This window comes from Pholis gunnellus (assembly GCF_910591455.1).
Source record: "Pholis gunnellus genome assembly, chromosome: 10".
In the NCBI taxonomy this organism is placed as follows: domain Eukaryota; kingdom Metazoa; phylum Chordata; class Actinopteri; order Perciformes; family Pholidae; genus Pholis; species Pholis gunnellus.
In genome coordinates, this window is record NC_136537.1 from 9,438,693 (window position 1) to 9,456,871 (window position 18,179).

At 40.9% G+C, this 18,179-nt stretch overlaps 2 protein-coding genes across 3 annotated transcripts; one reads left to right on the plus strand and one right to left on the minus strand.

Moving 5' to 3' along the window:
• Window positions 1-420: 420 nt before the first annotated feature.
• On the plus strand, window positions 421-2,571 carry gprin1 (G protein regulated inducer of neurite outgrowth 1; the record flags this gene model as incomplete). Its single annotated transcript, XM_079168205.1, has 1 exon — window positions 421-2,571. One exon carries the CDS (start codon window positions 421-423, stop codon window positions 2,569-2,571), a length of 2,151 nt encoding a protein of 716 aa, XP_079024331.1.
• An 843-nt stretch (window positions 2,572-3,414) lies between these two features.
• Window positions 3,415-15,806, minus strand: cdhr2 (cadherin related family member 2). Of its 2 annotated transcripts, none has more exons than XM_079167785.1 (31): window positions 15,757-15,806; window positions 14,810-14,866; window positions 14,666-14,725; window positions 14,410-14,549; window positions 14,253-14,303; window positions 14,083-14,172; window positions 13,803-13,892; window positions 13,586-13,708; window positions 13,010-13,156; window positions 12,795-12,870; window positions 12,604-12,713; window positions 11,972-12,184; window positions 11,732-11,881; window positions 11,440-11,601; window positions 11,280-11,341; window positions 10,930-11,173; window positions 9,764-10,003; window positions 9,596-9,665; window positions 8,930-9,514; window positions 8,737-8,808; window positions 8,404-8,453; window positions 8,151-8,302; window positions 7,232-7,328; window positions 7,045-7,133; window positions 6,827-6,898; window positions 6,406-6,541; window positions 5,466-5,587; window positions 5,191-5,304; window positions 5,009-5,092; window positions 4,609-4,663; window positions 3,415-4,526 (listed from the first exon to the last, which is right to left on the minus strand). In XM_079167785.1, exons 1-31 carry the CDS (start codon window positions 15,764-15,766, stop codon window positions 4,371-4,373), a joined length of 3,879 nt encoding a protein of 1,292 aa, XP_079023911.1. In that variant the 5' UTR covers window positions 15,767-15,806; the 3' UTR covers window positions 3,415-4,370. The 2 variants fall into 2 exon arrangements, with proteins under 2 accessions (XP_079023911.1, XP_079023912.1); XM_079167786.1 differs by lacking the exon at window positions 15,757-15,806 and adding an exon at window positions 15,398-15,499.
• Between the last annotated feature and the right edge of the window lie 2,373 nt (window positions 15,807-18,179).

Below are 18,179 nucleotides of genomic sequence, written 5' to 3' on the forward strand. Positions count from 1 at the left end.
TGTTTCATCCTGTTTATTTTCATAGCTAAAATTTGACAAGTGCTTTGGGTTCCTGTGCATGTATTTGCTGTGTGGATGAATCTTGAGGGTAGAAAGGTGCAATGTAACAGTAAAATGCAAAAGAATCTGTAATTTAAAATGCAGTCTAGTCGTGTGTTTAATAATAGTAAATAACCCAGATATTACAGTGTCCTACAATACAAAATAAGCATGTGAATAATGTCCATCAAATAGTAGCAATGCTGTAACTTGGTTACACGTCAGTGTTTGCATTCCTGACATCGATATCGTACGACAGAATATTTTTAGCACATTCTATGCTGCGATCTTGTTGTTATAGTTACTGATTACAATTTGCACAGTGTGTCAGTGCTGTGTTGTGCCCTGCAGGTACTTCAACAACTTTAATGCAGAGGAAAAATGGGAAGTCTGAAGGACGAGATGAGAGGTCTCAGAGAGGACAGCAAGCCGTGTGAGAAGACAGAAGATGGAGAGCGTCCAGGCGGCTCATATTGCAGCGCTGAGCCTGACGGACCTCAGATAAACACGAATCAAGAGTCAACAGCTCCTCAGCCAAAACTTCACATGAATGCCAGCTACGTTCAAGAGCGAGACCAGAATGAAAAATCCAAAGATCAAGCGCTTTCAGGAGGGGGTTGTGGTAAAGACTCTACGCAGACTGAAGCCATCCTTCTGACACGACAGCCTGAAGATGACAAAACAACAGCAGCACATAACAACACGACAGATAAGTTCCCGAGTGATGGAGACGGAGAAACTCAGGGGGAAACAACTAATAAAAGCGTAGGTCATGGCAGAGAAAAAGGGGAAGACATTGAAAATATATTGGTGCCTGTGCAAGCAACCCCAGGACCCTCAGACCCACGTTCCCCAGCGCCGTCCGGCCAGCACCACATGCGCACACAGGTCAGCCTGGAGGTGGTCCAGTGTCGCTCTGCAGCCACCAGCCCCATGACGCCTCCTGAGGGTGGCCATTCCTTCTTTTTCCCGAGCTCTTTCGGGAAGTCCGGAGCTGTGGGTGCTGACACTAAAGACGCAGAGCTACAGGTGGGTCAGCAGGTGGAGTTCTGCTCTGTGGCCACGTCTCCCATGACCCCAAAGACGCCCTCGACCACGGCTTTCCCAGAGCTTAGCGGCAGAGAGCCGGTGCAGAAGCAGGATGAAGTGAAAAAGAGTGAGGTGCAGAGGGAGCGTGGCCAACAAGAGAAGACAAAAGGTCAAGACGAGACAAAGTCAGAGATAACTGGAACTTTGAAATGTACCACATCGAAGGAGCAAAGCGAGTGCTTCAGCTCAAATCCATCTCCAGAGAGCTCATGCAATGCTGCCGGGTTAACAGTTTCACAAGTAACTCTGGAGGATAGTAATCAGCAGCGTAAGCAACAGAGGATGGGAAGTATGGATCAAGACATTACAATCCTGGTGACCCACTATGGCAATAATGAGGAGGAAGGGGAAGAGAAGGCTGAGTCATCCTTTTATACCCTTGAGACAGAGATGGTCAAAATAGATGAACATGAGGAACTAAGAGAGAACAACGGTGATGCAAAGAGGGCGGATGGAATGGAGAATGTCTCCACAGAAACTGTTGCCCCTGACGTACAGGAGATCTCAATCACAAACCCTCCACAAAGGAAAACAGAGAAATCTTCTGTTTCTGCTGGCGACAAAGCAAAAACAGACGTGAATTCAGAAGTGAAAGAAAGCAAAGGTGCAGGTGGTGAGTTGAGAGAAGGGACAAAGCCTCCTGTCCCTGAGTCTCCAGCTCCCTTCGGCTGCCACAACATCCGCACGCAGGTGAGCCTGGAAGTGGTGCAGTGCCAGTCTGCAGCTACCAGCCCCATGACCCCTCCTGAGGGCGGCCAAGCCTTCTACTTCCCCAGCTCTTTGGGGAGATGTGGAGGTGTAGGCACAGAGACTATAGATGCTGAGCTGCATGTGGGTCAGCAGGTGGAGTTTCGGTCTGTCGCTACAGCACCTATGACCCCGAGAACGCCCACCATCACAGTTTTTCCTGAGATCAGGACGGATGCACGCACAGAGGAGAAGATAGTGGAGGAGGAAGAAGTTAGAAAGGAGCAGGTGGTGGAGGACAAAAAGGAGGAGAAAGTAACTGACGAGAAGAAGGTGGAAGCAGCTGAAGACGACACAAAGGAGGCAATAAGTTGTCTGGAGAAAGGGGAGGAGCCGGTGCAGGAGGTGAGCTGGGATGAAAAGGGGATGACGTGGGAGGTGTACGGGGCGGTGGTGGAAGTGGCTGTGCTGGGCTCAGCCATCCAGAAACACCTGGAGAAACAGGTGAAGAAGCAGAAGCCCTCAATGCCTCCCCCTCCTCCGCTCAACCCCTCAGCCGTGCCCCTCTCTCCAGAGTCCATCCAGGGGGGTTCTGGTTCTGGTTCCGGTTCCGGTTCTGGTTCAGGTAAGGGCCGTTCAGGGAAAAGGGGAGATCGGGATGGAGAGGTGAGCCGACGCAGAAGAAACCCTTTCCGTCAGCTAATGGAGAACATGCAGCAGCCACATTGTTGCTCCAGAGCTCACAGCGCTGAGTGACACAAGAATCCTGTGGAGAAAACAACAGCTGTTTAGAAGGAAAAAAGAAAACCTGTGCGATAATCATTTTTGAAAGAAATCACATGAAAAATGTGTCAGTTATACGCTGATTTACTTCAAGACGTGACATTGTGTTGAATGTGTGAGAAGCAGATCGCCTCCTCACACGACACAAAAAAAAGCACAAAAGCATTTTAACATAACACTTCAATCATGGAGCATTGAGAATCAGCCAAACAAGATGGGATTTTCATTTTTTTCTTGGAGTTCCATGTTTTCATGTTTTGAAAAAGGAGAGAGATATCAATGCCTTCGATAGCCCTTCTCCTTTAATGTTTTTCAATCAGACCACTCAACTGTCTGCTTAGTCGTTTTAGCTGTTGCTGCTTTTTTTTAAATGCATCTTGGACGATATGAAGCCATGGCAGTGACAGTTTTTGATTGTAATTTATGTACTTGTGGTCAGTCATCGCAACCTGCGGGTAATTTTGTTGCAAGTGTATAGAAGTTCAAATGGATGTAAATGTTGCTTTGATGTGCCTGTGTGAGGAGTCCCTACCATTAGTGCAGGCTTTTGTATGTCTTATATTATGCTTTTAGATTTGGCACAATTTTGATTTAATTGTATTGAGAAAAGTATAAAAATGTACAAATGACGAGCACAATCGACAGCTGATATGAGGGTATTTTTAGTCATTACTTACTGTATTATAATGCCATGATTAGTGATTCAGTTGTAAATTTATGTGATGAATTATTTTGAATGTGCTTTAATTCAGAGGTTGTTACAGTGTCAGTGATGTTGGTGTTCATACGTTAAATTCATAAAAGTGGGATCAAATCCACATTCGGCGAAATTGATTTTATTCAGATTGCACTTACATTACATTCATTTAGATGTCAGGAAACGGTGAAACAATCTTTTCTATCCAATGCTTGTACGAAGTCACAAAGTCACATTGCATGAGGTTTGATGTGCAGTCATGAAAAAGGAATTAGTTTATGCATTGACATTGAGCAATATTTTACTCTTTTTGGAATGTCTTTCTGGTAGCATCAGCTGCAAAAAAAAATAGCATTGTGTGTTGACATAACGTATATTACAGTTTATTTCAAAGCAAACCATCATTTTTAAGCTGCCGCTTAATATATTAACAAAAAATAAAGTGATTCACATGTGCAACTAACAATTCTTTTGTTTGCTTTCCCTTTGCTTCTGTCTAATGTTTCACTGTCTAGCTACAATTATGTGAGGATTTTTTTAAAAGAAGAGTTTGACATTTGGGGGAAATATGCGTTTTTTGCAAGAGACGGTTTTTGTGTCGTCGCACTAAATGTGAAGCCACAGCCGGCAGGCAATTAGCCAACTTTAGCCCAAAGACTGCAAACAGCCAGCTGAGCTTCTGAGGTGCTGTAAGGCTGTTGTTCAGGCTAGCTGGAGGATGAGCATATTTCCCAAAATCTCAAACTATTCCATCAACTGTTTGACAAACAAAACAGTCTATTAAATAACCAAACCAGATTTCACAATATCAATACGCTATGTGGTATCATTACATTGTTTTCACAGAGTAACATCTCCAATTCTGGTTTTCTTTATTGTTATTCCTTGAATTTAATGTTTTGACAAAGCAAATTCATCACTTGAGCGTGTGCAATAACTCATTACGATTGGTCACAACGGAAAGCTGCTTGGAGACACAAAGACTTCATCCAACGCCATCAATGTGTTTGACTGATTACAGAGAAGCAACATGATGTCCATCTGAGGCCGAGGGTCTCTCCCTTCATTATATCCATCACAGGTCTGTAGTGCTGAACGCAGGGTTACTAAAACCAACGTGAGGATTGTCGGAGCCTTTCTTTTGGCCCCGCTGGGCCAGGGCTGCACCCAGAGGCTCAATGTACTCCGGTGGCCCGCTGTCATCCCCCTCCTCCTCCTCCTGGATCCTCATCTAATGAGGAGCAGACACGTATTGAAATAAGGCCGTATTCTACTTAATACAAATGAAGATGGACTTTAAAATGCCAACTCACCATGTTTGGTTTATCTTGTTCAGTCATATAACTGCTGGAGTCCAGGGAGTTGAGGCTGTTGTGGGGAAAAAAGAAAAACAAAGTGATCAAAGTGATCTCCATATGCATAACTCACAACTTCATAAAGACAGTTTTTTTTTTTTCTTTCCCAAATCCATGTTACGGTTTTGATGTAACTAAAGGTCACATGCCAACGTTGGAGAGCCAGACCTCCATCATAACACGCCGTCATGAGCACGCTGTGACAAAATGTTCAGCTGGGAACATTCCCAGTTTATCAACCAGCACGGCGACAGAGTGGAGCGCCAGGTCGTGTGTCACTGTGAGCCACCACCTTGTGATGGAGCAAATAGCTGCTATCAACAGATGGTGCAGACAGTCACAGAGAGGTTTTCTTTACCTGACTTTGTCCACATCTGAGCTCTCCTCGTCCATGTCCAGGATCATGGTTGTGTCGATGTTGAGGTTGAGAACCGGATTGGCCCTGTTCATTAATAATGACATACATAGGAAGACAAACACGTGTCATATTTCAAGTCATCTATTCATTCGTTTATCTCGTTGACGCTGTTGTCTCCTCACCCCTCCATGGTGTACTTGTTGGTTCCAGGCACCACAGGACCACTTTTCTGGTTGTCAGAAGTCACCATGGCTGCAGAGTTCATGGCTTTAGCGGCCTTCAGCTTCCTCCTGTAGCTGTAGTGGGAAGTGAGTTGATTTGTGAACAGACATAGTACCTCTCAAATATGTTTTTAGATAAATGCCACTTAAGAAACTTTACTGGGATAAACATTGGTTCATAGTTAATTGTCCCGTTTCATCCTGTCCCTAACTTTATTCCAAATCCGTCTTCTTACTTTCTGCGAGTGCACATCAGTGAAGTGGTGAGCACAGCCAGCACGATGATGAGGCCGGCCACCATCCCGAGCAGGATGTACTTCAAAGGGTCAGTGTCTGGTTCGATCACAGGAGCCTTACCCTGGAACACAAGAAAGAAATCTCTTTAATATATTCTTGTCTGTGGACCTATGGGGTTTCATTTAACACTGGTCGTTGTCAGATCTAATTCTGACTCATTCATTTATAAATTAAATGTAAGTAAAACAAAAAACACATACTGTAATGAAACAAACGTGAAAACCGTCAGTTCACTGACAATTCTTCTGCAATTAACTCCTCATAGAATTCTGATTATTATTATTTGTACGTTGTAGTAAAATATGGTTAATTATGGTAATGATTAATACAAGTCTAGTGATTATTTCGGTATTCAAACCAGAAATCCGTCTCCCTGGCTTGGTTAGGTTAAACAAATCTCAGTCATGAATTAAAGTACAACGATAATACTGTATTGTGTTAATAAAACTAATTTAACACAATTAATGTATGACTATATCATACTTCAAACTAATTGTCATTCATGTTAGCTTCCAATGAGGCTCAATATGTTGTAGTTTTGATTAATATTGTAGATTTACAACAATCAATGTTTTTTATTAGCTTGATATATAAGTGTGTGCCCTCTGCGTTGTAAATCAGATACAACAAGGCAATAAAACTGTTGCAGTTAACAGTAGTGGTACTGATTTATTTTTCAGGGACTCACTGTGCTGTATAAAAGGAAATCTTTTCCAGTTCAGTGGAAAGTTATGCATCAACAACGGGAAAGGAAGTTATGGAAATCTACTCCAGCGATTAACAAGAGGAAAGTAAGGCTGCTTAAATTAAGTTGAAGAAAGTATAACATGACAGAAAAGAGACCGTTTCAGGAAAAACTCCAAAACTGCTCATACTCACAATGTTCGCAAGGCCAAGGTCTATAAATACAAGAGAGTGTTGAGGATCAGAGATTATCTTTTCCACTTCATCAGAGGTAAGAGCAGTCCCGTTGGAGTAGACAAAATATGCCACTACGATGGTGTTACCCGAAACCCTGAGAGGAAAACACAACTCACTTATACACTTAAAATAGTGACCCCCAAATGAACAATTACAATTATCAGAAAATAATTTGTCCTCAACAATATGGATGTTTACAGGGACACTGGCACCACCTAGTGGACAACAGTATATGCATTCAAGTAAAGAGTTGAAGATTATCTGAGTTGCTGTTGGCACCAGCCAATAATTGGTTATCTGCATCTGTATTCACAGAATGCATCATTTATTTGTATGTATGGGGATTCAAGTTTAGAGGTGATAAGAAAAGAGAGCTTGCCTGGATGCTTCAGCAGAGTCAGACCTGATGGAAACGATTTCTACAAGAGCCTTGGTTGCAGCAGTAAGAGCTCTGGAAATTCAGAGATCAGAGAAAATACCCAAGTCCCCGATGTAAAACATGACAAATGTAAGTGTCAAATAAATAAAATATTGAGAAAATCTTTAATTCAGTGTCTAAAATTTGACTAAAACACAGTATAGCATGGAGACATGTACCTGGTGATTTCATTGATGTTTCCTTCAATGGCGGTTTGGGGTTTTGTAAATGCAAGTTCCACTTTATATGATTCATCAACTGCGAAAATCTGCAAAATAATAAGAAGTAGGAAATCAGGCTGAAGTCATACCGTCCGTCTGGTGGTTTCATGATTGACAATCCAGCTGCATGATTTGAGTCACTCACCTCTAGTACAGTGCTGGTGGAGAGGTCGCCGGTGTCAGTTGCACTTACTGTTACCAAATACTTCCCTTTCAGTGATGTATCAAGTGTCTCGCTAGTTCTGTGGAATGTGGAGGAAATCAGTCCAGCCATGGGCAGATTATGAGACAATGGCCGCCTTGGCACAGACATGTATAAGCCCACCCCTCATGCACAGGGCCAAGACACCCAGAGATACAGATACACATTGTCGTAATATTGTCTCTTTTTTGTCATTATCAGTCTCTTTGCAGTTGTCTTTGTAGTCATCTATCTAGTCCTTTTGTGTCTCTTTGTCGTCCATCTTCTAGACACTCTGTGACTCTTTGTAGTTGCCTTTGTGGTTGTCTTGTCTGTCTTGATGGCAATGTTGTGTCTCTTTCTAGTAATTGTGTGTGTCTTTGTAGTCAGCCATCTAGTTATTTTGTGTCCCTTTATAGTTGTCCATCTGTCAACTTTGTAGTTGCCTTTGTGGCTGTCTTGTGTCTCTTTGTAGTCATTTTGTGTCTCTTTGTGTTTTTTGTACTTGTTTGCATCTCTGTATGTCTCTTTATAGTTCTTTGGTTGTTGTCGTTGTCGTATTGTCTCTTTTTGTTCACTTTGCATGTCTTTGTAATTGTTTTGAGTCTCTGAGGTTTCGAAGTCACTTTGAAGTCACTTTGAGTCTCTTTGTAGTTGTTTTTAGTCTCTTTCTTGTCATTTTGCGCTTCTTTGTGGTTGTTTTATTAACTTTCCAACAATAAATATTAGCAGTCCTTTCAAAGAGAGGCTCTGGTCCAGGTTCCGTTCAAACTTATAAATGAGTGCAGCGGTAAAAACAAAGGCTTGTGAGAAAAGCACAAATAATTATTTAGAGCAGAATGAGATATGGCACTATAATGCTGATGATTGACTTTGTACTCACTGAATAATTCCAACATATATGTCCTTTTGCTGTGTGGTGACGGCCTCGAACAGAATCCTCATGTTACTTGTTTGATTGTAGGTGTCTCTGAATTGGACTGCTTTTACTTCAAACTCAATCTGCCTATTTATTCCAGAGTCACGGTCTGTAGCCTGAGAGCAGCAAGAGATACGAGCGATAATGTCAAGACTTCATGTCACATATCTCATTTACAAGCTGAAATCATGTCAGTTATTTGTTTTGCATTACTCACAGTGACTCCTGCTACCGATGTCCCCTTGCTTGCACTTTCTGACACCACAACTAAAATCCAAAGACAGAAAATATGTATTGACCTTTATAATGTTGATAAAATACACAAAATGACAACCATAACCCACAAGTTGTATATTTGCACATTTTGCTTCGTTCAAAGGAAAGTAAAAATAAAGTTTATTCGTTTAAATGACTTAAATGTCCATTGACTATGACTAATGCTTTTTATTGAGCATGACAGCTTGAAGTTAGTTTAAAGGGTCACAAGCCAACAAAAAGGCTGCTAAAATTAAATTAAATTACAGCCATAGAATCTCAAATATACACTCACCAAATACAGAATCTGAGAAAATGAATTCGGGAGCATTGTCGTTGATGTCTTCAATGTTGATCACCATGAGTCCTGGAATATTGCAAAAGAAAAATGAAGTAAAATGACGTGAGATGTTTGTGCAGGTCTGTAAATGACTTATTTTGTTATGCTTTTACTGCTTTTGTTATCTGTACAACAACCCAGTGCTAACCTGCTGTGACGCTGTTGTTCTCTCCTTTCTCTGTGTACTCGTCCACCACCTGAGCCTCCACCAGCACCTGGTGACATTGTTCATAATCCACTGTGTGCCCCGGGTTGACTCTGACTTCCCCCGTTGGATCCAGGATAAACCAGCTGCAGGGTGTCAGAGAATCGTTGCATCTGCATTTCATGGATTCCAGCTCGTAGACCAGTGAGTGGTTTCCATCTTTGTCCTGCCCTGTAAAGCTCCCAACAGCCCCGCTACTGTCGATGTTCTCCTTCACTGTCACTGGGTCGGATGGCTTGAACTCGGGCCTTTCATCGTTCACGTCCAACACGTCCACCTCCACCGTCACTACGGCTTTCTTCTGTTCCAGATCTGTTGCCTCTACCTGCAGTTGGAATTGCTTGCGAGCACTCTCGTAGTCCAGCTCAATGTCGGGGTCCACAGTGATGTTTCCCCTGTAACCCTGCTCCTCTGCGAAGGTGCGAATGATGAAGCTGCCAAAGCTTCCTTCAATAATGCTGAAAGAAATGCGGTCAAACTCTGCTGTTTGGTCCAAATCTTCAGCCTGAACAGAACCCACAAAGGCACCTGATTGGATAGAAAATATAATTAGAGTCCAGCCACACAATTATGAACACTTGAAAGTGCTTTGCAAAGTTAAATACTGACCTTTTTGTCCTTCTTTGACAGAGAATCTGTAAGGGGAGGCTTTAAATTGTGGTGTGTTGTCATTGACATCCTGGGATGCATCAAAAGAAAAGACGGAAGTTTATCATCTTTTCCAGGAGTGGCAGCTTCACAGCACCGATACTTTGTTACAAACTGTTGAAGATGTACCTCTACATTGATGATAACGGTGACCATGGTGGATAATGGTGGTGTACCCTTGTCAGTAGCAGTTACATTGAGCTCAATCATCCCGTTCAGCTTCGGGTCCAGGGCCTCACGATCAAGCTCACCGTTGTTCTTTAACACACCGGTGTCAGGGTTGATGGTGAAGTTATCACTGTACTTGCTTGGTACGATTCCAAACACTATTTGACTGTTTAGGGTATCAGAGTCATCTGCATCAGTTGCCTGTCCAAGTGAGAAACAGAAGAAATGGTTAAGAAACTACAGTACATTAGTTACTAAATATTGCAATTACACTACATTGCCAAAAGACATGTCGACACCCATATGTGACTGTTGGATATCTTCTTTTAGGGACCCGGCTGTGTGCATTGTCATGTTGAAGCAGGAGAGGCGCCTCCCTAAACTGTTGCCACTGTATTGGAAGAATGCTTTTGTCGAAGATATCATTATATGCTGTAGCATAAAAGGGATCTCTAAAAGGGAAAGTTGTATTTAGCTTTCTGTGTCCCCAGAGGGAGCTGCGCCAAATCTGGTAAATTGCCTCAAATGATGTCACGTGATTCAGCATCAGTTGGGGCTGAAAATAAAAAGATCTTGGGGTGTGGAGTTAGGGTTAGAAGTGAGCTTACCAGACCTCTGTAGCCTGCTCCTTAACTCTTCTTGAGGCTGGAGGCTTGAGGCAACATTAGCTGCTACTAACAAAACACAATTGCATCTTCCACCAAACGGTTGCGATTAAGCATTGCATTGTGGGTAATGTAAGCCCCAGGTTTTAACAAGGACGAAGGCTTGAAATTAAAAATAAAATATCTTTGGTTCTGCTGCATCGATTTAGATTTTTGATTTCCTTTTTTGTGAACTGTCCAACATGAGCCCCCTATTTCTTAAATGGAAATAGGGGGCTGTAGGCCAAACTGTGAAAATCACCCTCTCCCTTTCAACATCCTAAAATGCTGAAAAATTGTACACAGTTTTGGGTTCTTATGCTTTCTCCTAAAGTAAAGACAGTAAAGTAATTATGTTACAATCTCTGGGATTGAGGTTTCTAACAATACAGAGAATAACAATATATCATTAATCCTGTGAAGTACAGCACCAACACTTAAGAGTTGGATGTATTAACTGTTCTCTTATTGTCTCGCAGATACCTCTATCCGAAGTTCAAGCGCTTCACCCTCTTTAACAAACTCCCGGTAAGTGTCTCTGTTGATGATCGGGGCGTTGTCGTTGATGTCAGTCACAGTGATCTCCAGCACTGTGCTGCCGGGCTTGCCCTCTGTGTCTCTGGCCTGCAGAGTGGCTGAATACAGAGATCTGACCTCACGGTCCAGCAGAGTTGCGTTTTTCACGTAAACTCTGCCCGTATGTGGCTCCACATCAAAATACAGTAGTCTGAAACACAGATACAGACTTTTCAGTGGCGTCGTCTCAGTTAGCATGACAGCGACAGCTGCGCAGTGGCTGCATTCAAATCAGCAGACTAACTGGTTTGCCATACATGCTGTCTGGAAGGAGTTTGTAGGTTATGTTGCCTTCATCCATCGTATCAGGATCGTCTGCCTGGGGGGAAAAAAAACATTGTGTGCTCCTCAAGTGCTACATGTTTTACATGCAAGCTAAGACTGTCTGAGTAAGAATCCAGATAGTAAAGGACTTACAGTTAAGGTGTCCAATACTGTCCCAACAGGAGAATGCTCAGTAACGTTCAACTTATACGTGTCCTGCAGGAACGTAGGGCTGTTGTCATTGGCATCCTTGATGTAAATAGTAACTGTTGCATTGGACAGGAAGGTGGGATCATTTCCATCTCTGGCAATGACCTGCACCATAACACAAGCATGGGAAGCAGCTCAGACTGGGAAAGTGCTTTAAAAATCACAAATATGATAACCAAAAGATGAAAAATGTCACTATAGTTATGAACATAGACTCAATTTTAATTGTTCTCACTTGCAGAACCATTTGCTGTTTTTTTTCATAATCCAGTTTTTGGGGCTCCTTGACCTGCAGCTGAACGACGCTGTCTGACGTTGTAAATGGTGGTTGCACAGAAAACACGTCTTTGTCATCTCCCTCCAGGGTTAGATAAGTTTGGGCAATCTGTGAAAAGCCATGAAAGAATATTTCTTAATTCACTCATTTCACTTTAGTTGAAGAATATCCCCTTTCTGGGTGATTTCTTTCTCTCACCTTATCCAGATCTTTGACAGTCATGTTGATAAAAACAGAGCCCAACCAGTGCTCAACAACTTCTCCCGTGAAGTGACTCTCCGTCACACAGTGGAGCTCATCTTCACACTTGTAAAACTCCGGCTTGTTGTCATTGATGTCGATGATGTTGATCTGCACTTCTGCTGTGGTGTTGGCTTGGAACCCGTGGATGTTTGCTTTAGACTCAGTAGCCTAAAATATTTGCAAAAATAAATGTTCTCAATTAAATAAGGCTCTCAAGAATAACTATCTGGTGTGTTTCACAGACTGCAGCAGGCACCTTTCTTTGATTGGGTGCTCATGGGCTGTGATTGAGAGAAGGCTGTTTCTAACATAAGTGAAGTTATTATGCATTATGGTCAAGAGCAAAGATCACGCCTACTTCTCACAACCCTCCCTCACCAGCTCCTTGTATTCTTTCTGGCCTCCTTGTCTCTCATTACAGGAGCCACAGGAGGGAGGATGAAGCTATGAAGCCGTATTAAGACGCTGAATGTAAGTAATTTAAGTAAAAAAAAATGTTTAAGTGGAAATATATGCAAGACAGATACAAAGTAAATTGACATACAGCGGAAGGAATTGGTGTATTACTAAAAAAAAAAAAACTGTACCTTTACAGTCAGGGTAACAGTGTCACCAATATCTTCTCTGTCGATATATGACAGTACAGATATGACGCCAGACATTTCTGAGATTGCAAACAGGCCCTCTGCTGTGGAATCTGTCAAACAATGTGGAAGAAACAAAAACATTTCTCACTCACACACAAGACATTGTTCTAGCTGAGCTTGATCAAGCTTACCTTGAATGCTGTAGATTATATCATCATTGACTCCTGTGTCCTGGTCTAGGGCAGTCACTTTAAACACAGAACGGCCCTGGCAAAGAAACAAAAAAGATTTTAACATCTACACACAACTCAGAAGCAGGCTTACTGCCTGTAGATTTGTATACCATCAGTCCAGTTAAGTCACATTTTCCAATGCAGCACTCAGAATAAAATGCATCAGTACTTACCAAAGGAGTATTCTCTTCAACTCTCCCTACGTAGGGAATACTAATGAACTGTGGGTCAAGGTCTGGGACATCCTTAACCGTAATGAAGGAAAAAGCGATGCTTGAGAAGTAATTGGTTTCGTCATAAAAACAACGGCCTCCGCCATCCTGTTGCGGGACAAACAAGGTTGTCAAAATTCTTACCACAATAATAATTCTAGATTAGTAAAGTGATGTATAAAAAATCAGACAACATTTAACTATCATTATTTGTCTTGAAAAAATGAAAAAATGAATCACTTCAGAGATCAGTTTTGACTTAGATTCACAGAAGAACAGAACCCCTTTTTACTCTACTTATCATATCATGGTTAAGGTAAATGTACAAATGTAGTGGGGACAAAAACAACTGAATCCAAGTATGTCATTTTGAAAAATATGCTTCTTCAGTATCTTGCCCAGAGTTAAATGAGAAGGTTGACACCACTCCCTGACATGAGAGTGGCATCAATATTCACACCTAACTCTCAGCAAGAACTAAAATAAGCACATTTCCCAAAATCTCTAACTATTGTTTGATTATTGCATGGTACTTACAGTTGCGTTAATCTTCAGCCGATAGAACGTGCTCAATGCAGTATAATTCAGTTGTCCATTTAATTTGACTTCCCCAGTTACGGGTACAATCCTAAAAAGATTCACTCCATCATTTGGAGTAACCTAGAAAATACCATATAAATTACATTTCAATAAAGTTTGTTGAACAGCAGAATATGATATGAATCAATTACGTGATTTACAAAAAGAAGCTTACTTCATCAATGCTGTATCGAACAACAGCACTAATTGCAGTGTCTCCATCAGTGGCCTGTGCCATGAAAAGAGACGCACCTACAGCGGTGTTCTGATACATTGGAAGGGGATGAAAACAAAGACAGAAAAACAAACGACAATTCAACACACAACTATCTCTCAGCATTATCAACTGTGTAAGCTAATTTTGACATCATGATGGATTGTCAGTTTGATGCTAGAAAAGATAAACTGATGAACAAAGAGGTTAAGAGAATCAATAACTGATATGTTTGACTTACCTCTGGGATCTCAATGTCGTATGGAGTGTTCTGGAATATGGGTCGGTTGTCATTGGCGTCTTCCAATATTATAGTTAATGTTCCTGGTGTCTGAAAAGCATTGCATGGTGTACTCTGAATATAATGAACAAACTGATATAAATGGATGATGAACATTAACTGAAACTTACTCTATTGAAACCATCTTCGACAACAACTCCAAGTTCCATTACACCAAACCCCTAGAATAAAGAAAATAAGACAAAATTGATAAATCGATAAAACACGTACAGAATCCAAATGAAACCATTGAAGAAGTGAAGGATCTCTAAATCCACCACGCCACACCTCTCTATCCAGTGTCCTCCTGACTGATACTCTGCCGGTGTCCTTGTCAACTGTGAAGTATTCGGCATTGGGCGGAGTGAGTGAATACGTCAATGGGTCGCTTTCTGCGTCTACTGCGTTTATAGTAAACACGGGGGCACCTAGGAAAACAACATTGGTGGAACATAAATACATGTGTGCAGTATTTGTTGAGGTATAATGCAAAAGTGAAACAAAAAACGGTTTTCAAAAATTCACACACACACATATACTGTACCTATGGGGGCGTCTTCACACACATTATGAACAACAGAGTTGATTGTAGGACTGGTATTTGCTGTAGAAAACATACAGTATAAGTACAATGTCTCATAGTAAAGACATAATGACAAAATTGTAATAAAATTAACTAAATACTCACCGTTACTTAAGCCGATAAGGCACAACACTATCATAAGCCCTGTGATCCCCTCCATGTCTGCAAATAAAAAGAATGAGCAATCTGATACAATTAGTAAATTAAACAACTGAAAAAACAATTTAACAAATTAAATATAAGTGTTCAAAATTCAGACAGTTAAGTTATTTATGTGCCTCAATCATGGGTTGAAATGTAACAGCATATTGCATATGGCCACACCCACATTAGCAATATCATAGCAGGTTTTTTTTACCACCTGTTGTGATGTCACTGAGCAGTGTCTCATAACATGTTGTACGGTTTCATTACAGAGAGAGCAGAGCAGCGTCTGCTTTCTGCCCTGTGTGATTTCCTCTTTAATACTGATACAGTTGGAGGTAATTAGACAAGACCTGCTTTGCGTGAAATTATGTTAAATTGGAAAATTGAATTACATAATAGTTTTCAATGTAAGCAAGAAGTTCTACATTAGAAACATTTGAACACAACATGAGCAACACAAGGGAACAAAACCCCTTAATCTCATCGAAGTTTATTTTCAAGAGACAACAACAACAAGTAGGTCATTTTACAGAACCCCTAGGTTACCTTAAGTTCTTCTTCTATTTCGTTAAAGACAGAAACAAAATGGAATCTGCATTTCCGGTAAGGTTTTGTATGTTGTAAGCAATGATCAATTAATAATATGAGAATAAACTGATTGTTAATGCTAGGACTTCAGTGGATGAATCACTTTGATACTTTCATGCTTCTGAGAATTGTTTAATTTAAATAACTATCTAGGAAAAGACAAGTATAGGCTATAAATGTAAGCTAAAGTTATACAGTACAGTTTTTTTTTAGATTGAAGAGAGCAGCACCGTTAACCATGCTATATGGTAACTAAAAACATCACGCTAACACTTAAAACGGTAAACCTAATAATGAAACGTAGCAATCAGACTTACCAGCCGACATTCACAGAGGAGGTTCTCCTTTATGTCTGGATGAGACCTTTGGCTCTTGTTCCTCCTTGTGAATAGTGCCTTGCAGTTGTAAATATAAATGATTAACACGAGCACGAAGTGCACAGCCAATAACACAGCAGTAAACCTTCGTGTGTATGTTTCTTGAAAAAAAAGCACCCAAAAGCATTGCACTGAAGTAAAATGGATGTATTGAACAGAAATATCCACCTGTTGTTTGCTCTGACTACATTATGGTTGTTTAAGCCTGCGTAGTAATGAGAGACAGGCACAGGCAAACTTCTCAGCCCATCATTGGATGGCCAGTCCATGGCAGCATGCCATCCTGGGTCATCAGAACCCAGGGGCTCTTCTTGAATGGGTGTTTCTGTTGTCATGGCCACAACAGCAGTCTCTTTGCTTCCATTGCGAAAACCAGGGGCCTTTCTAAAACATGTCACATCAGAACCAATCAGTGGACCAATGTCTTTTTCAGAAAGCAGAGATCCATGTACCTCCCTAACGAGCTCTTGTCAGTCAGCCCCCACCCCCCCCCACCCCCCCCCCCCCCCCCACCCCCCCCCTCGCCCTCCTAATTAAAGACTGTTACACAAAAGATTATCTTCTCTTCTACACACTGGATGCATTCATTATCAGACCGTTGCCTCAAAACAAAACCACGGCACCACTCCTCTTTACCCCGACAGAAAACATTTAACAGTGTTTTTTTAATGAAGGTACATGAAAACCCACCTCTGTTCTCCTTGCTACTGATTGTAACATATTCAGCTGTCATACCAACTGCTCTTAAGAGAGAAAATTGCCTTTTTTTTAGAATGGATGGACATTTTTTAACAACTGAGTCATGCTAGCAGCTCTGTGAGGAACAGAAACAGTAGGGCTTTGAGCTAAACGCTAATTAACCGCATGCTCACAGTCACAATGGCAATGCTAACATGTAGATTTCTAGCAGGTATGATGTTCACCGTGTTCAACATCTTAGTTTAATGTGCTAGCATGCTAGCACTAGGTAGCTGGCACTAAACACTAAGTACATGAGGCTAATGGGAATGACTTACATATTTGGTATTTGGTCAAAAACCAAAGTATTGGACAAAATGAAATTTAACCTGATTAACCTGATGGTAATGGGATTATTAAAGTTATTACAATTCATTTTAAGGGTGATATGCCTATACCAATACTGCTAGCATAGCTAAAAACAGGATTTCAATGCTAATCTGTCAAATTTGACCTGTAATGTGTCTTAAATCAGAAGATGAAGCTCAGTGTGTATGATGAAATTCATTCGTTGAACAGAATATGTGACCTTTTACAAAGATGTATGCAACCAAAGGCAGCCTATGTGTGGAATATTATCATTCACAAACTCATAATCAACATCAGTCTGGGCATTGATAACAGATATCCCAGAAATCTGATTCACATTCTAAACCGATTAAGTTTTGATTTAGGATTTACAGTAGGCTACTAAACACAACACTGCCACTCCTGTCCCTGCAATAAAGTTATTTAAATAGGTACATCACCAAGGCAATTCCAGTAAACAGAAACTTGAATGAATGACTGAACGATCCGAGGGTCAGTCAGGGTGTTGTCGTTCCACGTAGACAAGACTTATCTATATTGTAATATAGATAAATAATGACGCACACTGACTCATGAATTAAGAAACAGAATTTTTTTATGAGAATACCAAATGCCAACAACAGTTATAGTTATATTGTGCCAATACATAGGCATGTTGAAAGAACTCTTTCCTTTTTCCTTCCAGTACACAGAGGCATTTTACTTGTTTGATATATTGCTGAGGAACTATATCAGTCTACTGGAGCATTATCCATTTTACCATATTATCCACTTCCTGAGGATTGAGGATAATTGTCTCTCTGGATTTTTGGGGGAATACTTGTGCCTCAGTGTATATCTTTTTTTTTCTTTTTTTACTTGATAGTGTTAATGGCAAAATGTGATAAATGACTTCACACAAATCACACAAATGTAAATAAATCACAAGTCTATGTAGCATTAACATCTAAAATCAATCAACTACTGGGGGAATGATGCTCACTAATGGCTCTATGTCTAGGTGTGAACAATAAAGGAAGTCCTGTATAAAAGAACAATAACTATGGACTTACAGTGGCACTCCTCATAATAATCCTGGTGTCTAAACTCAATATAACCTGCTACGTGGACATTACTGAGGAGCAGTTGTGAAAAGTAACAAAGTACTTTTGAAGTACTTTACTGTACTGTAATGCCCTACTTTACACTACAACACAACATACACGATCAAGACAATATGATGCATTTTGTGTTAAACTTCCTAATAAAGTAGGTCAATTTAGCTCTACCTCCACCATTAACATTGTAATCTTGTTTATAATTTACAATATGTACAA